The 19,344-nt window shown below is 30.0% G+C and overlaps 2 protein-coding genes, 1 long non-coding RNA gene and 1 pseudogene across 3 annotated transcripts; 2 read left to right on the top strand and 2 right to left on the bottom strand.

The window, feature by feature from the left end:
• The first annotated feature begins 1,422 nt into the window (after positions 1-1,422).
• On the top strand, positions 1,423-5,128 carry LOC111026452 (annotated as a pseudogene).
• Positions 5,129-5,950: 822 nt separating this feature from the next.
• On the top strand, positions 5,951-6,410 carry LOC111026451. The gene has a single exon (XM_022304545.1). The coding sequence runs from the start codon at positions 5,951-5,953 to the stop codon at positions 6,224-6,226; it is 276 nt and encodes a 91-aa protein (XP_022160237.1). The 3' UTR covers positions 6,227-6,410.
• An 834-nt stretch (positions 6,411-7,244) lies between these two features.
• Positions 7,245-8,473, bottom strand: LOC111026450. The gene is made up of 2 exons (XM_022304544.1): positions 8,156-8,473; positions 7,245-7,997 (listed from the first exon to the last, which is right to left on the bottom strand). Exon 2 carries the CDS (start codon positions 7,986-7,988, stop codon positions 7,596-7,598), a length of 393 nt encoding a protein of 130 aa, XP_022160236.1. The 5' UTR covers positions 7,989-7,997; positions 8,156-8,473; the 3' UTR covers positions 7,245-7,595.
• Positions 8,474-17,539: 9,066 nt separating this feature from the next.
• Positions 17,540-18,549, bottom strand: LOC111026449. The gene is made up of 3 exons (XR_002603695.1): positions 18,411-18,549; positions 18,014-18,342; positions 17,540-17,944 (listed from the first exon to the last, which is right to left on the bottom strand). It is a non-coding gene; the product is annotated as an uncharacterized LOC111026449 (long non-coding RNA).
• Between the last annotated feature and the right edge of the window lie 795 nt (positions 18,550-19,344).

Below are 19,344 nucleotides of genomic sequence, written 5' to 3'. Positions count from 1 at the left end.
TGTTTAATTTCATTTTTATGATCTATTTGTGTTTAATTATAACAAAGTGTGCTGGAGTGCCCCACCTACTACTGGCGTGTATTTATAGACTCCTAACAATAATCCATCTATAGCTTCTAACGTGAATCCACTTCCTCTACCCGTATAAGTCTCTTCTTCCGTTAATAATTTTGTAAAAGATTCCTCGACAAGAGTTAATATATTAGACTCTCTAAAAAACTCGAGTGCAGATGTTTTGAATGCGTGATTTTCTGAGGAATTTTCCACACGTGGTCTATTATAAGTGGCTTCTAGTTTTAAATTAAATTTGATAGCGTTTTTCTTAACATGAGTTTTCAGTATATCGATCAAATCGGATTTTAATGAGTGTAGAAAGTCAGGGTAATTTTGAACATTGTTAATATTTTTGACATAATACCACACGATTTTTCGATTCGCAGACTAGGAAATTTCAACAAGACCTGGGGTTCTAACTAGTTCCATACGCATTTTTTCGCCCTTGCAGCCGACGTGGTATTCGCAGTGGAAGTGCGTTTTCCGTTAATGGATGTGGTGTTAGAATTTTTTTAAAAAAAAAAACCTAATTAATATCTATTGAAAATAAAAATGTGATATCGCATCTATTAAAATCTATTGACCTATCTATTAAAAATTTGTTATGAAAAAATCTTTTATTTCGGGTACCAATTAAAAAAAAAAAAGTAAACTAACCTGTATTATCGTTTTGAACTTCTTGATTTTCAAATTCGTCCATTGCTGCCATGCAGATCTCGTCCTCTGACATGAAGTTCAAGCCACCAGCTGGGACATCAGGGACAAATATTTGAGGGGCAATCTGAATATGTCCCTGAGGAGTAGGCCGGGTAATACGAGGTGCGAACTGTATAACACTCTGTCGTACTGGTTGAGCATCGATCGATGCAGCCGGTTGGTCGAGCTGCGCATATGGTTGGCGAAGAGCTGGTACGATACCATGAACATTTTTCAAATGTTTGGTGAGACTGATTTTGTAAGCGAATGTCGATGGGCATGCAGTGCACGGAAAACGTACACCTACATGTTTCTTTTGGTGAACAGTCAAATTATCTTTACGTGTGAAAACCGACGGACACTGTTCGCTTTTAAACATGTTGTTTAAGAAAAAAATAATATTTAAAAATAAATAAACAGCGAAATAAAAACTTAGAAAAAAATTATTTTAAAGACGGAGCAAGCGAAAAAATACGTGTACACCAGTTTAAGGCAATGACGGACTAAACGGCTACCGACTCCTTGGGTCAAGAGTCTCTATAATAGGTGGGGATATTTAAATGGATTTTGCCGGAATGTGATTGATTGAAAAGTCTACCAAAGAGTTCTAAGTATGCAGGTGCAAGCTATATATATATATATATATAAGTGATACCGGGAACATCAAATAAAGTAAAAATATTGACGGTGAAAAATAAAAGAATTTTACAAGCCCTGGGTTATCGATTAAAGCAAAATGCCTGAGAGTGATATTTTAGATATAAGTTCACAGTACGAAACGGATTCCAAAATAACAAAAATTGAATATCATTCATATACACCTTATACTACATAATTTAATAATAACGATGAAATACGTATTTCAATCCAGCAAACAGATGTTTATCCGTATCTTTACGAAAGCTTTATTTATTTAGAAGGAATGATTTCGGAAGCTGACAAAGTGAAACTATTTAATGACGGTTACTCTTATCTCTTCGAGCAAATACGATTGGAAATCAACGGGATAGAAGTGGATAGCACACGTGTTCTTGGATTCACGAGCTCGTTGAATGGTTACTTATCCGGTACACCAGACATCTATAATTGTTATGAAAATGCAGGCTGGAATTTTAAAAACGGAACATTATCAGCAAATGAAAAAGGTGAATTTAGTGCTTGTATTCCATTGAAATATTGGTTAGGTTTGTTTGAAGAATTAAAAAAAATATTGGTTAATTCTAGATTGGAATTAATAATAACTCCAAGTCATACTGATTTAAATGCGTTAAACTTTAAAAGTGGTATTGTTGCATCTACAGCCAAAGTTATTTTAAACAAAATAGTATGGAAGGTCCCACATATCCCTGTTGTACCCACTTCTTTTTATTAATTTTTCAATGAGAATGATACTTTTAACAGAAAAATTAAAAAAATTATAATAATCTAAAATGCAAAAAATATACAAAATTAGCCACGGTTGCACAGATATCTGTACAACCGAAGCTAACGTATTAACTTTATCCGAGCGTCACAAGTCGACCAGGGACGTTATTTGTAGAACTAAGGCACTATAGAACATGGGTATGCTACGCAGCCATTTTGCGACTCAATTATTAATATCGTTGATTGTTGGACACGAGTGTAATCGTTATTGCATAACTTTATAATATCATGTCCAGTCGTGCACTAAAAATAAAGGTCACGATTACCGGCGAACCGCCCGACCGCCACCTCCCCGTCAGTCGTGTCCGACCAACGGTGACGTGCCGTGCCGTACCGTAATTTATTTTGTATTACCATCTTCTCGTCTATAATTATACAAACTCATCACATACCATTAAACCAACGACATCATCCCGGAGCATGGACCAACATATTCAATATCCGAAGATTTCGTGAGTTGGCTATTAGCCATCTATTACATATTATTTATTTATTGTATATCATTATCAATTATCATATATTTACTGTTATGTCGGCTGTCAGCCACTTATATTCTTGTCATATTATTATTTAATATTTATATATAAACATTATTCCCCTACTGGTCGCAACCACCCCTAATAAGTGTGTACATTATCATTTGTTTTGTATGTAATATATTTAAATACGAAAAGTTCAAAATAATACACATTGTACTTAGTCAACCTTCATGTCCGATAATTAAACAGCGCCGAGCAACTCCCGCGATCTGTGATCAACGGCTGCTTACGTTACATTGATATTATATCAACAAGGATAAAATAAACGCGGGCAATTTCAAATGCACATTTCACATATTATTATCATGATTGAATATTCATTTCACGTTATTTTTCTTAGGCCATCGTTCTGTTTCTTTTCTAATTTCTATGTGGTATCGACTATCGTGTGGCTTATTAAATTGTATGTGCAGCTTGGAGATAAATATATTATTCACTTACATTATTCCAAATATAGTTATTATGGGAGTATGTACTGCTCCAAATTGTAGTAATTCCCGGAAAAACAAAATTAAATTGTTCCGTTTTCCTTGAGAAAAAACCAGAAAGGACAAATGGGTTCAAAATTGTAGGCGAGATAAGTGGATACCAACAACTCATTCAAAACTATGTGAAGTAATTATGTCTAAAATATAAATATTGAGTAGTTATTTATAATAAATAGGTAATAATGTACCAATTAATTTTCATAATTAATGTTAAAATTAATAATATAATATAACGAAGTAGGTATATAACAAAGTAGTCAATATTTTGAGTTAGTTAGTAGTTAATTATATTTTGTAATTTATTCCTGAAATAGTATAGTATAGTTAATTGTATTTAGTTAGATATCTACCTAATAACAAGCTATAATCATTACCTATAGTTGTATATTTTTTAATTTAGATCCACCTTCAAAAAAGTCAGTTAGAGTTGCATCGCCAGGATGGGATTGTCAAACTTAAACCTAATGCCATTCCATCTCTTTTTGATGTGCCAAATCCACCTGAGCTAGCCTTGACACCAATAGGAAATCTGTTTACAAGGTATTTAATATTCATACAAATAATTTTATAACTTTTTTAATCATTATGACACTATGCCATATGCATTTTGTGATTCATACAAAATATTGACAACTAACTTACAATATACTTGGCAAGTTATTACATACAAAAACCTAATACTTCAATATTAAATATTTCATAGAATATTGTGTTAAAAATAAGTTGTGATATTAACATAAGGGGATTCTTATGTTAAATAATAAACATTTAAGTTAATTGTATCTCAAATTGAATTACTAAAAAAGTTTATTCCCTCTTATAGGCTAAAATATTTGTTTGCAATTTTTGTGGTTTTCACTGTTTAAGGTTAGGTAAGTGACACTGAAAGTTCAGTTTTTCAGATCTTATGTTTTATCATCATCAATACTTACAAATTATAATAACCAATTTTTCAGAATACTGCAATTGAAACAACTAACATATCAACCACAACGAATGTAGGAAAAAAAGCCACCGAAAAAAACCCACGGGAAAAATATTACAAGGAAAAAAAAATCCACGAAAATAATAAGTCACGGAAAAAAAAACCAATTTATTTATATAAAAATTTAGTTACCTATATTCAGTATTAATTATATTTTGAATTATCTAAAAAAATTTTACAAAATTATATGTTACAGGTATATTATGTATAGTCATATTTTTACAAGTTAAAGAAAAAAAATACAACGGAAATATCAGTTGGTACCCAGCGATTCCGTTATAAGGAGGTTTTACTGTATTATATGTTGTATTACTCTATATGTAAATTTTAAGCCTAATGGGTGATGGGTAAAAATAAAAAAAATTAAAGCATCAAGGGAAGACGTTGGTTCCTTTAAAATCCAAATCAATGATGAGCGGTGATATGGGTTGCTTGGTTTACGCTTGAGAAGACGGGTGTTCTGCGTTCGTACACAATTGTAAGGATAAATTTTTTTTTTATTGAATAAAATTTTCACCGAGTGAGCGTGTCGAACCCGGGTCTATCAAGCCAGCAGCAGTAAGTCTTCCCACTGCGACACGGGGCCTCAATCAAAAAAATGTAAAACAAGGTTTATGGAGGTATAGTATAACTTAATATTAATTGTAGTTCATACTGCAACAGTGCGGCATGTAGGTACCTACATTAAAAAAAAAACCACCCTGTACATAGTAGATACGTTAAAAATAACTAGGTGCAAGACATAAATCATTCAATTCATTTCGAGTTAATATATAGTTTATCCACAAAGTATCATTTTATTTTGGTCCAATTGTGACATGTTGGAAATTTACTGAAGGAAATTCCCTTAAAACCGGTTTTGGGTAAAGATAGATTATATTTGTTAGATTGTTTCATAAATTTCTTTCAGTCTCACATATCCATCTCCAGAGATAGCATAAGTCTTATTTTTCAAAATTTAAATTTTTGTTAGTAATGATTGTAACAATAGAAATAATAAATTCTAATAAAAATAATAATAAATTATGTTATGAGGGTTATATGTACGTCCGAAAACATACAGGTAAAAGTCGTATTACGTGGCGTTACAGTAAAGCAACATGCTCAAAAATCCAGGGACCATTTACACAAATATTGAGAAATCAAAAATTCTTGAAAATTGGAACATCTCATATTATATACACATAGACCAAATACTAACGAAGTTAAGGTTAGCAAGTGTTACAATGCAATGAAAATTCAAGCCAAAACCACTAAAACTAATCCAGCTCACATTTTTGGAGAGTGTGTTACAAAATTAGATGACAAAAGTCAGATGCCACCTGAAAACATAGTCAAGCGTATACTGCGAAACCAAAGGACAAAAAATAACCCCTTAGACTCTGATGAAATAGTAGGTAAGTCATTAAAAAAATATGATTAAATATATATTATATATGTATATATAATATATATTTAAAAATTTAAAATAAAAAAATACAATATTTTCTTTAGATGAATGGTGTACAACAGTTGAGCCCCATAATAAAAGATTTTTATTGTTCGACGACTGTGTGAATATGGAAGACCGTTTGGTAATTTTTGCTACAGATGAAGGTCTTCAACATCTATCTAATAGTTCAACTTGGTATATGGATGGAAATTTTGGATTGGCCCCTAAAGAATTCCTTCAACTGTATGTGATAAGAGTCAAAGTACAAAAAACATTTTTAACGTCCATATCCTGTTTGTTGAAAAGTAAGAGTCAGAATACATATGAAAAAATGTTGACCAAAATTTTAGAAAAATGTTCTGAACGACATTTATATCCAGATCCAACAAGCTTTCATGTCGATTTCGAAAAATCTGTGATAAACGCAGTGAAATCTGTGTTAGGAGATCATGTGTGTATTAATGGTTGTTTTTATCATCTGACACAAAGTACACACAGAATGATACAAAAGCTGGGCCTAGAACAAATATACAAAACAAATGAAAGTTTTAGTGAGTTTTGTAGAAAACTGGATGGGTTGGCATTTTTACCTTTAGACATGGTTTAAGATGACATGGCTCATTTAAAGAGTATAATGCCAAACCATGCCAATGATTTAATTGAATACTTTGACAAAACTTACGTTAAAGGATCTTATAGACAGATAAGTGTTCCAGGAGACACTCATTTACGTTTAAGAAATTGGCCACCTCTTTTTCCTCCTGAACAATGGAATACTCATAATTTGACGTTAGCAGATAGTGATCGTACAAATAACTAAACCGAAGGTTGGAATAACCGTTTTTCTAGACTGGTCGGCCACAAGCATCCAAGTATTTGGGTGTTAATAACTAAAATGAGGTTAGAAATTGCTTCAGAGGAAATCAAGTTGGCAAAGCAAACTCCAGGATTATTAAGTGACAGAAGAAAATTAACACAATATGAAAAAAGCCAAAAAATATTGAAAAATCTCTGTTTGGAAATCAAAGAAGAAAAAAAAGCTTACCAGAATTTTTGACAGCAGTAGCACACACAATACGCTTTTATTGATTTTTTTTAAAATTTTTATTTGACTATTACCTTTATGTTTTTGTGTATGATTATAACTTGACTTTTGCATACATAATTTTTAACTGCAGTAGCACTACTTTGCATACTACTAGAATATTTTTGTATATAAACTTTGTAGGGGAGACCGGGGACAAAAGTAACATTTTTCACTTAACTATAAATTAAAAAAAAACTATTTGTAATTTTCAGATAAAACTATTTCTATTTGATAGAACAAGTTAATACCTTTCAAATGATATCATAATATCTTCATAAATTTAATTTAAACCTTAAGATATTTAAAAAACAAAAAAAAAATAAAAATGTTACTTTCGACCCCTTGCAAGTACCGAAAGTAACACGTATTGGGTACAAAAGTAACATGTATGGTAATAGTATAATAAAATTATTATAAACAAAATCAATTACATTAGCAATTTGGTACATATTATATTCAAACAAAATAAAAACAATACAATTGTTTAACTGAAAACTAAAACTTAAAAATATAAAATATTAATACCAGACTTGTGCTGAAGTAATGTATATCAATATAAAATATTCATAAACAAAAAATATATATAATGTACCTAATATTCAGTCTTGACGGTAAGAACTTATAAGAAAAGTCAACAAAACAATATATTTAAAATAAAATTATAGTAACCAACTTTCATGTGCTAGAACTTTCAATTAAGACACTGTATCCATTGTAAATTAATACAAAATATTATTCATAAACAACAAAAATAATTATATATAATAGGTAGTCAGTCTCGACAGTAAAAATTTGTAAGAAAATTAACAAAACAATATATTTAAAATCAAATTATATTAACCAACTTTCATGAGCCAGAACTTTCAATTAAGGCACTAACCATTTTAAATTAATACAAAATATTATTTTTATCAGTCCAAGTTTTTGGTACTTTTAAATTTAGTTTCAGAGAAAAATCAAAAGCTAATTTTCTAATAGCTATAGGAGATAGCCCAAAATACATGTCTGCTGAGTTTTTAATATAATCAGCAAGTTGATTTTCTTGAAATTTGTTGAACACTTTATTATGTGCTCGATATCCAAACACTGGTTTAGGACCACTTTTATTTTGATAAAGTTTCAATTTTTTTATATATCTACTTAGACTGACATGGCAAATATTTAAGCTTGCAGCTACTGACCGTATAGACTGATTTTCTTGTAAACAAATGTCTACTGCTTTTCTCATTTCACTGTCTGCAATTGTTCCTCTCTGGGTCATTCTTTTACGTGTACGTGGCATGTCTGTAAGCTATATTAGCAAAATACTCAAATAAATGAAAATGAATTCATAAGAAAAACATAGTAAAATAATATAAGCTAATGTTACTTCAGACCCCACAAAATGTGTTACTTTCAACCCCATACAGACATTTTTTCTTATGTAGATTAAAAAAGTATTAAACATACCTGATTCAACGTTTCTGACACTTGCAAAAGAAAAAGGACAACTTTTGGCAGATGTAAATGTATTAAGTGTTCTTCTAGTATTAAAATTGAATTTTAAAAAAAAGAAACTGTTAACAATTTTATTATCACTTTTGTATGGCGATATCAGTTTTTGTTCTTTTTGTGATAAGAAGAATGGGACTACGACAAAACAAATATGTACAAATATGCCCCGTATAATGGTGCAAATGATACACTACATACTGGTTTTAAATAATTATCATGGAATAAGAAATTGAGTATGTTACTTTCGTCCCGTGTTACTTTTGTCCCCGGTCTCCCCTACTATTTTACTATTTTATAACTAAAAACGTTTTAATGTTGAATAATAAACAATAACATAACCTTAGCGGCTTAGCTGTGTATCAACTACTTTATATTGTGTGCACGATCTAAGATAGTATATTATACAGTATGAACAACCATGTTAAACATTTAAAAAAAAAAATTATTTAAATATTATTTATTTATAATTATAAAATTTGGCTTTTTTTCGTGACTTATTTTTTACGTGGATTTTTTTCCGTGGCTTTTTTTTCTGACTTTCAACCACAACAACTATGTCGTCGAGTCAATCAGATGATTGTGTTAACATAACTGACAATTCTGTTGTAAGTAATGAACAATTTTAAAACTAGGTACTGCTTAAGTATATTAATTAAAATCAAAAATGACTTCTGTAACTAATTTCTATAAATTTTAAATTAGAATATTTTTTTTTAGTGTTGCTAAATTAATTTTTTCCTATTTATATGATTATAATTTTTATTACTTATCTTATTATCTGAAACAAATATTAAGTATTCAGATTTTGAGGTCTAATATTTTATCATCATCACACTCCCAATTGATGTAATGTTAATTTAAAGTGATACCGAAGTGATATTTATTAGACATATTTAATTCTTAAAAAAGTTATTTTAAGCTAGGTATTCGTTATTTTAAATTAAATAAATAATATTCATGCATTAGTTTATTATAAATTACTCATAATAAGTTTACTGTATGTATAAACCAATACCAAAAGCTGTAATATATATTCATATTTGTTTTGAAATAGAATGATGAAATTGCACGTCTTCAGATGAAAAACACAAATTTAAAAAACATAATTCAGGAAAAAGATGCTACATTACGTTATTTTCTCAATGATGATCTGGTTGCAGCTACCAAAAAAACTCGACGATAATGGTCAAAGGAAACAATCACTTGGATATTTTAGTACAGGATATTTTGTCCCAATACCAAATTCTACATTACTAAATTTACGAAAAACCATCAAATATCTATTTTGGTCTTTAAATTCCTTTGACTCGTGTGCGTGTCACGCTTATCGACAATCATCGGGAAAGTAAAGTGTTCCTGCTACATACGGAATTACAGAAATATCGAAATCATTGTTAGTTCAGTGTTCAGTGTATACTGTATATAGATAATTCCCATCACCTGTCCTCTAGTTTGCCATATTCTTAAATATTACATTTTATTTAGTCATTTAATTGTTTAGTTTCAAATATCATATTATATTCTATACTCTACAAAATATGGACAAAAAGAAACAAACCAAAATGCAATTATTTTTTAAAAATGTAAGTACCTACTTATAAATTATATTTTTGTGATATACCTACATGGCTATATATTATTATACTAAATTTTATAGTTTTAAATGGTACATATTATATATAAATTGCATATATTATTAGATGTCAAATGTCGATTCGAATTCAACAGAGGCATCCAGCTCCGGCACCGTAGAAAAAACCATATTGGAAGTTGATCACAATAACAAGACTATTGTTAATCATATTCCAGAAATGGTGGATATCGTTGGTGATCCTTTAGATCCAATTAACAGAATGCCAGCAAATAGATATGAAAGGTATGACAGAATAATAAAAGGTCCTTTTCAACCAGTTATTACATTTTCTAGGAGACAGATTGGGGTTTCAAATAGAAGTTTTCATGCTCTTTAGTATAAAGATTTTAATTGGCTAGAGTATAGTTCAGCTTTGGATGCTGCTTTTTGTTTTGCTTGTCGCTGTTTTAGCATGGACATAACATCACATAGAGGTCATTCCGATCCTGCCTTTATTAGTACTGGATTCAGAGGATGGAACATAGCTACAAAAAAATTCAAATTACATCAAATGTCATCTGTTCATATAAGTAGTGTTCAAACATTATCAGCATATTTAAAAAAAATTCCCATTGATGTACAACTAGAAAAGAAAAGAATAGAATGTATAAGTAAACAAGAAGAGAAAAAAATTAATAACCGTATAATTATGAAAAAAACTAATTGATATAATAATAACTATAGCAAAAGGTGGTCGTGCATTACGTGGTCATGATGAAAATTCAAAAAGTTTAGAAAAAGGTTTGTTTCTAGAAATTGTTGAACTTATTTCTAGGTATGATCCAGTAATGAAGGATCATTTAGAAAATGCTCCAAAAAATTCAAGCTATTTAAGTCCAGATATTCTAAATGATATTATCAAAAGTATTCAAAATGTTATGCTTCGTTCTATTATTTCATCGATAAAGTGCAAACCTGTGTCTATTATAGCTGATGAGACAACTGATTTAGGACACAATGAGCAACTTTCTCTTGTTATCAGATATTTTGATGAAGACACTTACATGCCTGTTGAACGCTTTATTGGTCTTCATAGAGTTGAAAAAGTTGATTCTCAATCAATATTTGATGAACTATCCAAAATGTTATCAAGTTTAACTATTGAGTGGAATAATATTACATCAGTTTGTTTTGATGGAGCGGCAGCCATTTCAGGCTCAATAGGTGGTGTTCAAAACAAAATTTAAAGAAATGAATTCTAGTATTATGTATGTACATTGTTACGCCCACTGCCTAAACTTAGTACTAGTTGATGCTTGTACGTCTTCTAAAAAATAATCGCGTAGTTTTTGAATTTTTTGGAGTAGAGCAACTAACATATGCTTTTATAGAAGGAAGTGCTGTACGTTACGCTATTCTTGAGAACATTTCTAAACAAATAAATGTTACATTGAAAACTATGAAGTCACGTCAATAACACGATGGGCATGTAGGGCAGAAGCCGTCAGTACTATAAAACATAATTATTTAGCACTGATTAAAGCCTTAGAAAAAATTACTTATTCAACAAAACAAACAGATGTTAATGCTAAAGGACGTGGATTATTATATCAACTTAAAAATTTTAATTTTATACTTGGACTTTATATGATGGATTCTATACTTACAGTGATTAATAAAGTATGTATAATAAATATTTACAAAGTGAACATTTTGATTTATTATCTGCTATGAACTACATTAAATCTCTTAGATCTGCTATTAATGATATGCGTTCTGAATGTAACTTTAAATGTATTTATGACTTAACTGTTTCTATGTGTACACATTTAGATGTGACTATACCAAAACCTAAAAACGTAAAATTGCACAACGAATTAATAATGGTGGTAGTAATCAGTTCTTCCCAGATACAAATGAACAAGAATTAAGACTCGATTCATTTATATAATTATGAATGGTTTAGATGAACGATTTAATCAAGATACTATAAATATAATAAGTTCAATAGATAAATTATTAAACTTGGATACTACTAACACAGATTTGAATATTTTATCAAATCATTTTAAGTGTAATTACGATGAACTTGTTAGCGAAATTCGAATTTTAAAAAAAGATGATACAACACCTAAAAAGTTAACCAAATCAAGCACATCAATCCTACATATCTGGTTACAGTGGTTAAACATGTTTAACAGAACTGTTTTATTTAATAATTTCAGCATAATTTTAAAAAAATTCTCAGTTATTCCAGTTACCAGCTGTAAATGTGAGAGATCATTTTCCAAATTAACTCAAGTTAAATCAAAATTAAGAACATCAATGGTCCAAGAACGATTCAATAGTCTAATGCTTATAGCAATTGAACAAGAAATTGCAGTACATATTGAGGTCGACGCCGTTATAGATGACTTCAAAAATAAAGTTGATTATAAAAGAAGAATGACTTTATAATAATTAATATTCAATTGTATAAACATTAAACATGTCATGATCATCAATATTTAAATCAGTTTAATAATTAACTAAATTTAAACTTGTATTCCTTTCTAAAAAAAATAATCTTCAAATTTTGCATACCCTAAACAAGAAGTCTGGCTACGCCTATGTTTGTTAAGTTACTATTTCTACCTACATGTGGAAGCATATTTAAAATTATGTTAAAAACAGCGTATGAAGACCTATTCAATATTTTAGAGAATTCTCATTTTTAGAGATTCAAAACCATGAAACTTTTCACAGCTTAAACATTAGTGTTTAGAATTAGGACTACAAGACTTATCATTAACATTTTTTTTTTGCCCAAGAATAAAATTATTTGGTGCAGTTATTTTTAAGTATTACTACAGTTGTCATTAAAAAAGGAACACTCAAATGAAAATTCTTTTACATCTGAAACATCTAACAAAACTTGTACTCCTACATGCGTTACAATATCATTTGATTGACTTTGGTTGGCATCTGCATTACATTCAACACTAGTTGTAGTACAGCTTCAAGGCTGCAAAAACGTTGATATCTGGAGTCCTGTTGATTACTGTTAACCTTCTGATTTTTGTATGCAGTTGGAAAAATGGTAGGAATTTACGCAGGACTATTTGGATGTCTTATTGGCTAATTTCCAACGAAATGGTCGTTACAAATAACTGTATTGGCTGTAGGTATCCATGGTGTTCCATCAATGCTACAGAGTGCAGAATACAAATACACAAAATTATTGATAGAGAAATTAAAAGAACTAGAATATTAAGCACAATATGGAAGACAAAAACAATACAAAATTCATTCTTTTAATTATTTTTACCCACTTTTCTTTAAGTTCTTTTTCGTGTTGTCGATTTGGAAAGTTAAATAATTTATGACCAGTTCGATATGTATTACTACACAACACAACACATTTTTTGACCACTTTTCTTTTTATTTTTGCTCATTATTAAAATTAAGTTCAAATAAAACAATACAAATAAACATATAGTATAAGCTAAAGGGCCAATTCGTTAATAAAAAAAGGTACCTCACAAGTTTTACAAACCACAAAACTACGAAAATTATCCGAGGGAAAAAATTTCCTTATATTGAAGAGTACCTATTGAGTATGAAACTATTGCTCCCTACTTGTTTGTAAATTGTCCACTAGGCAGCGCCGTTTTCCGTTGTCTGCACGGTGTCCATAGCGGCCGTATTTTACCAGCCTACACCTACCGTCGACTCGATTCGATTCGATTTGATAAGAATCGGCAATTTTTTTTCCTCGTTTATCGCTACTGGCTTACTGCCTTTCTGCCGATTGGTACCGTGCATATTTTGACGGAGATGTTGGCCACCCTGCATAACCACATTTTTTCCGCCAGCCGCTGGCCGGACTAGCCATCTTTACGAGCGTCTCATTGCAGCTTGGCAAATTGGCTGCTGCGCGCGCAGCTCCCCTTATCATACCATTATTACCGTTATCACCATTATAAACCATAGATATATAGAACAATTGTTTTATATTATGTCTATGTTATAAACTGATATTATTTAATAATAAAGTAATTAGTAATAATGACTAGTACTTGTATAGTTTAATAATTTATTGTATATTTAAATATAATATTTGTGTATCCAAGTAACAAACAATATGAATATGAACTAATGTACCTAGTAAAAATGTACAACTTTATATAAGTATGTCAATATCAGAACAAAAATGATCAATCAAATTAAATATTAATAACAAAGTAATAATTGGTAAGTTTTTAAGTAATATTGTTTAGTACTTTTAAGAATATGAATGATCAAATACATTATGAACATTTATAGTCTCATTATTGTCATCTTTAAGTCCAGAAATAATTGCATTTACTTCATTTACAGAAGGCTTTGCTATTGATGTTTTGCTGGATTTCTTTTTTGTTGAATAAAGCCGAAGCTGTGGATCTATTTTCCTTTGAACATTGACTTCTTCAACTGTTTTTAAGTGAGTTTGTCCTCCTTCATTCATGATTGCCAAAACGTCTGCCAACTTTTTTTCAATTTTTTGTAAGTTTTCATTACTATATTCATTTGTTGAACTCAGACCCAAAATCATTTGTGTTTGGCTTATGATTGTTTGATTTTTGTGAGCTTTATGGTGACTAGAAGTTGCAACCATATCCATTAACGTTTTTTGCTCTTTCATATTTGAGTCTTGAAAAACAGTGTTTTCAGTATTGCCATCTAAACTTATAAACTCGCGAGCACAAGCATGTATGTGTTTACAAATATTTGCTTTAATAACATTATCAATACAAGAGCAATGAAATGTGTGAATGCAAATATCACACTTTTTGCATTTCAAACATGATGACTGTGTACATGTTTCATCAGTTTTTATAATATAGTGATGCTGTGAGGGATTGGATAATGATTTGATAATATATACTTTTTTGTTTTCCACAATTTGTATTTGTTCTAGTTTAATTAATTTACTTGAGTTATGACTTTGACGTACTCTTTGGACTTTTTCAGTAGGGATATTTTTTGACAACTTAATCAAACGTTTGTATAGACTATCTCTGGAATATTTAATCAGAGCATTAATTGTTTTGTCCAAACGTTTTACTCTCTTTCCTTCCAAATATATGTGTTTTAATACTTTATGAAATGATTCCAAGTACATATTTGTATTAATCCCAAGTCTTAGTCGATAGCAATAAGCCCAACATTCTGGTCGTTTTGAGTAATATTTTTTGAAATAAACCCCAAATGTATAGGTGTCTTTGTCTTGTTTTAAATCTCTTATGACATTTTGGAGATTGTTTTTAAATTCTTCAATGGATGTGGTTTGTAATAATATTCGCAGTGTTTTATAAACAATTGATTTTTTCTCTGATCCACCACTGATCTTAGATAAATTCTGTCTCCAGTTTTTATCGACGTGCCAAGTACACAGAAGTCTATGTTCAACCGGTCCCATTATAGCAATCCAAGCATTATAAAATGCAGGAGCATCGTCTGTCATAAAAACTTTACAGTCAATAACTCCTACATTGAATTTGATTTTTTCAAAAAATAATTGAAAAATTAGCTCATCGGATCGATTTGATAAACAAAACGCAACTGGGCAACCGGATCCAAATTCATCGACGGTGACAACAGTATACAACTGAATGTCATATGCATTAGTTCCATGAGTACCATCCACACAAATTTTATCACGGCCAAATTTTTGTAGTGTTTCTTGTTGGAACTTTGTCATTAAAATTAATACAAAATCATGCTTACTCAAGATTCCTTCCTCTCCGTTCCAATCATTCTCATCCTGACTCTTGTAATATAAAACTGGACATTGTGTTTCTAGCATTTTCATTTCTTCCACCCATAATTTTATACTGATTGCATCATTTGTATGCCGCTTAGTAGCGTAGTTAATATTGAAATCACGTGAAATATTCTGTAGATCTTTCCGTTCCAAAAGAAGAGATCGTCTATGTGTGTCATCAGTTACTTCAGCATCACGAATCAAATCTATGATGTGTTCAAAGGTAACTCCTTCCTTCAATTTAGCTAGAAAAAATTTTAAATATTTAAAATTCCAAGAAAACTGAAAAGAGGTAATAATTATTATAATTACCTGCAATATTTAACTTTATGTCTTTGTCTAATCCAATTCTTCCAATTTCTAGTTCATGGCCATAATGGTTTTCCCAAAATTCAATTTGTACTGTCTCTTCACATTCTTGCATTGTTAGTTTGATCATAGATGGACATGTTCCATCTATTTTATTAGTCCCTATAGCTTTTGTCTCTCTTGCTTTCTCAATTTCATTTTTGGTTTTTCGATTGTTAAATGATCGATGGCAATAATAATATGACCTAGTACAGCCGTTACTTAATTTTATTGCAGCTCTATCAAGTATAAACTTCGAAAATGTTTTTTTTGCTCTGTCTCCGTTTTCCATTTCTCAAATTCTATATTAAAAAATAAATATTATATACCTAAACATGTTATTGCGCAACAAAATTTAAAATACCTAGTATTAAATATTAATATGATATCATTAATTTATTATTGTTCATAAAAGTATTACCTGCAATGGTCGAAAAACTTAGTTCTTTTACTTCTATAGTAATGTTATGTTTTTCAAACAGGTGAATCCTTAATTTTGAAAATTTAAACAAAGGTTCGTTACACTCATCATAAGGACAAATTATTCTTGTTTCTCTATTTTTATCGCCATTTTTATGATATTTTTTTATATGGGTATCTAAAGTTTTCTGAACTTTAAATGTTTTCTCACAAACTGTGCAAATAAAATTATTTACATTTAAAGAATCACTACCGTGTATATTCCTTAAGTGAGCATAAAGATTTTTTTTTTGTGTAAACTTTGTATCACAAATTGAACATTTAATTTCAGGTGCACTAGATGACATGATGCTCAGATGCCAAGATACAAACAAAAATAAAATACTAGCTTAATGAAAATCACAATAAGTATTAACACAGTATGAAGATTATGAAAAATGATTGTGTCAGAAACATTGGTCTGAGATTAATAACTTATTTTTAGAAGATTTATGACTTGGAAATTTCTTGTTATTATGTATTATTTTAAATTTTCAAATATTTTGTATATCAATCAATAATATAGTATCTGGACTTGAATAAAACACCATATATCTAAATATGTACACACAAGTAACTAGGAATATTTCCTATTTAAGAAATGTATTATTTATAAAAAACAAATTACATCTTTTAAATATTTATTTAGCCATTTAAATATAGGTATAAGTGTATAACTTTATAAGGTATGATTCAGTTAACTAATTTGTATAATAATAACCTAAACTAAAATTTGTATATTAACTATGTTAATGTTATAAAATGTACTAGGTTTACTAAAGCAATATAAAAATAACTATAATAATAGTGTTTATTAGTTTATTATTCATATAGCATTTAATAGAATTGCAACTATTCATTTATGAGTTTATAATTTTTATTGACATATTATAAATTAATCAATATTTCAAACTTAGTAGAAATTTGTACATTTTTAAATTTTAGATACCTATTACTATAAATTTGAATGTTTATAATTTGGTTGTTTTTATATAAAGTTTTATTTTTAATATTATTAAATTACATAGGCCCAAATAGCGTTTGAGATTTGGGGGGGCTGAAGCCCTAGCTACTGAATGAAGCATTTATACAAGTAATTAACACCTAAACATTTTTGAATTACAAATAAATATAAAGATATAGGTACATATAATATATATTATATATTATATACCATCAAAAATCAAATCCACATAATAATATAAAAACTATATTAACAACATTATTATTATTTTTTAACATCAGTTTTTTTTTATTATTCTTATAGTAAACCTAATTACAATAACTTAATTCTCCTTTAGGTTTTACTAAAATTATTTAGAATCTCTTCCACGTCAACAACAATATCTTTCTCAATATTAAGAATACCCAAATTGCTGAACCGATTTTGGGACATAGTAGATCTTAAGTAGGTGTTTATTCTTCGCATTGTTGAAAATGACCTCTCAGAAGTGGACGAACTTACGGGCAATGTAATTGCTATTTCAACAACTAATAAGTATAACTAATAACTATAAGTAGTTGGATAGGAAAAATGAACATACAGAGCCTGTAATCCATTAAACAAACTTCTAGCATCCTAAAAAATTATTAATTATTAAACAAATTAATCGAATATAGGTAAAATAAAAAATTTCAAAATGTATACCTTTAAATTTTTGCACATATCAACTATTACAAGGTTCAACTTATGTGCCATACAATGGATATATATAGCTTTTGATGCTGGTGGATGGTTTTGCCTCAGTTTACTTTGAACCCCACCCTCTGAACCCGACATAACAGCAGCACCGTCATAGGACTCCTATTATAGGAATTTCACTCAAATTTGATTTATGGATAAAATTAAGTAAAACTTTAACTAAAGCATCTGCATCTTGTTTTTTAGAAACGTTTACAAATTCAACAAATCGTTCACATACGCTCAAGTTTTTTGGATACCGAATACATATTACCAGTTGTTCTTCGTGGTGGCATCTAGAATATTATAAACATATGTTATAAACAAAAAACTTTTTTATATGAGGTAGATAATTTTTCATTACCGAGCTTCATCACATTGGATACTAAACATCCCAGCATCTTTTATTTCATTAATAAATAATGCGCATAAAGTGATATTTCTTTCGAAAATTCGAAATTACAATGTATTATGTGTATCATGTTAGTAAAATCATTAGTTTTTTGGGGCCGGGGGGGGCTATAGCGATTCTTGATATATTTACAATATTTGAAAGTAACGGTGATAATGGTATGATAAGGGGAGCTGCGCGCGCAGCAGCCAATTTGCCAAGCTGCAATGAGACGCTCGTCCATCTTTTCGTTCTCGTACTTCGTAGTGTTCGCACGTCGCATCTCCAAACTCCGAATCCGAACTCCGAACTCCGTAGTCCTGCTTAGTTTTCGCAGTCCGTACAATCGCACGTGGTACTTAAGTTTTTGCAGTTCGCTTTGCACAATCGCACATGATGTCGTCGAAACCCAGGAGTGTGATTTGGGAATATTTTGAAAAAACGTCAAATGTAGAAGTTGTGACATGCAAATTATGTCACGCTTCAGTCAAATCGTGTGGTAACACAACCAATATACGCAACCACATTAAAAGAAATCATCCTTCAATTGCACAAAGCAAGGGTGTCAGTAAGGTTCGTCGAATATCTTCTCAGTCAGTGGCATCAACTAGTTCCACAAAACCACAAGATGAAAATGTCGACGATCCTGATGACAATGATCTTGCTGAGGTAGCTAGAACCATTGTAAATAAGGTAAGATACCAAGATGCAATATTACTAATAATGTGCTTACAACATTAACCAATTTCTTTTTTTAATATAGACTCAACAAATATAACGGACCCTTAATTTTGCTTCTACATCTTCGACTTCGTCCGGTATTGTTGACAATGATTCCATGGCGTCATTCAGTGGCAGTGGATCTGTTCAGTCAATACAAACCACATCCTCTTCAAATACTCCACAG

The sequence above is a fragment of the Myzus persicae genome, unplaced genomic scaffold, assembly GCF_001856785.1.
Source record: "Myzus persicae strain clone G006 unplaced genomic scaffold, MPER_G0061.0, whole genome shotgun sequence".
Lineage (NCBI taxonomy): Eukaryota > Metazoa > Arthropoda > Insecta > Hemiptera > Aphididae > Myzus > Myzus persicae.
Note: the sequence above shows the minus strand (reverse complement) of the source record. Positions and strands in the feature narration are given on the sequence as shown.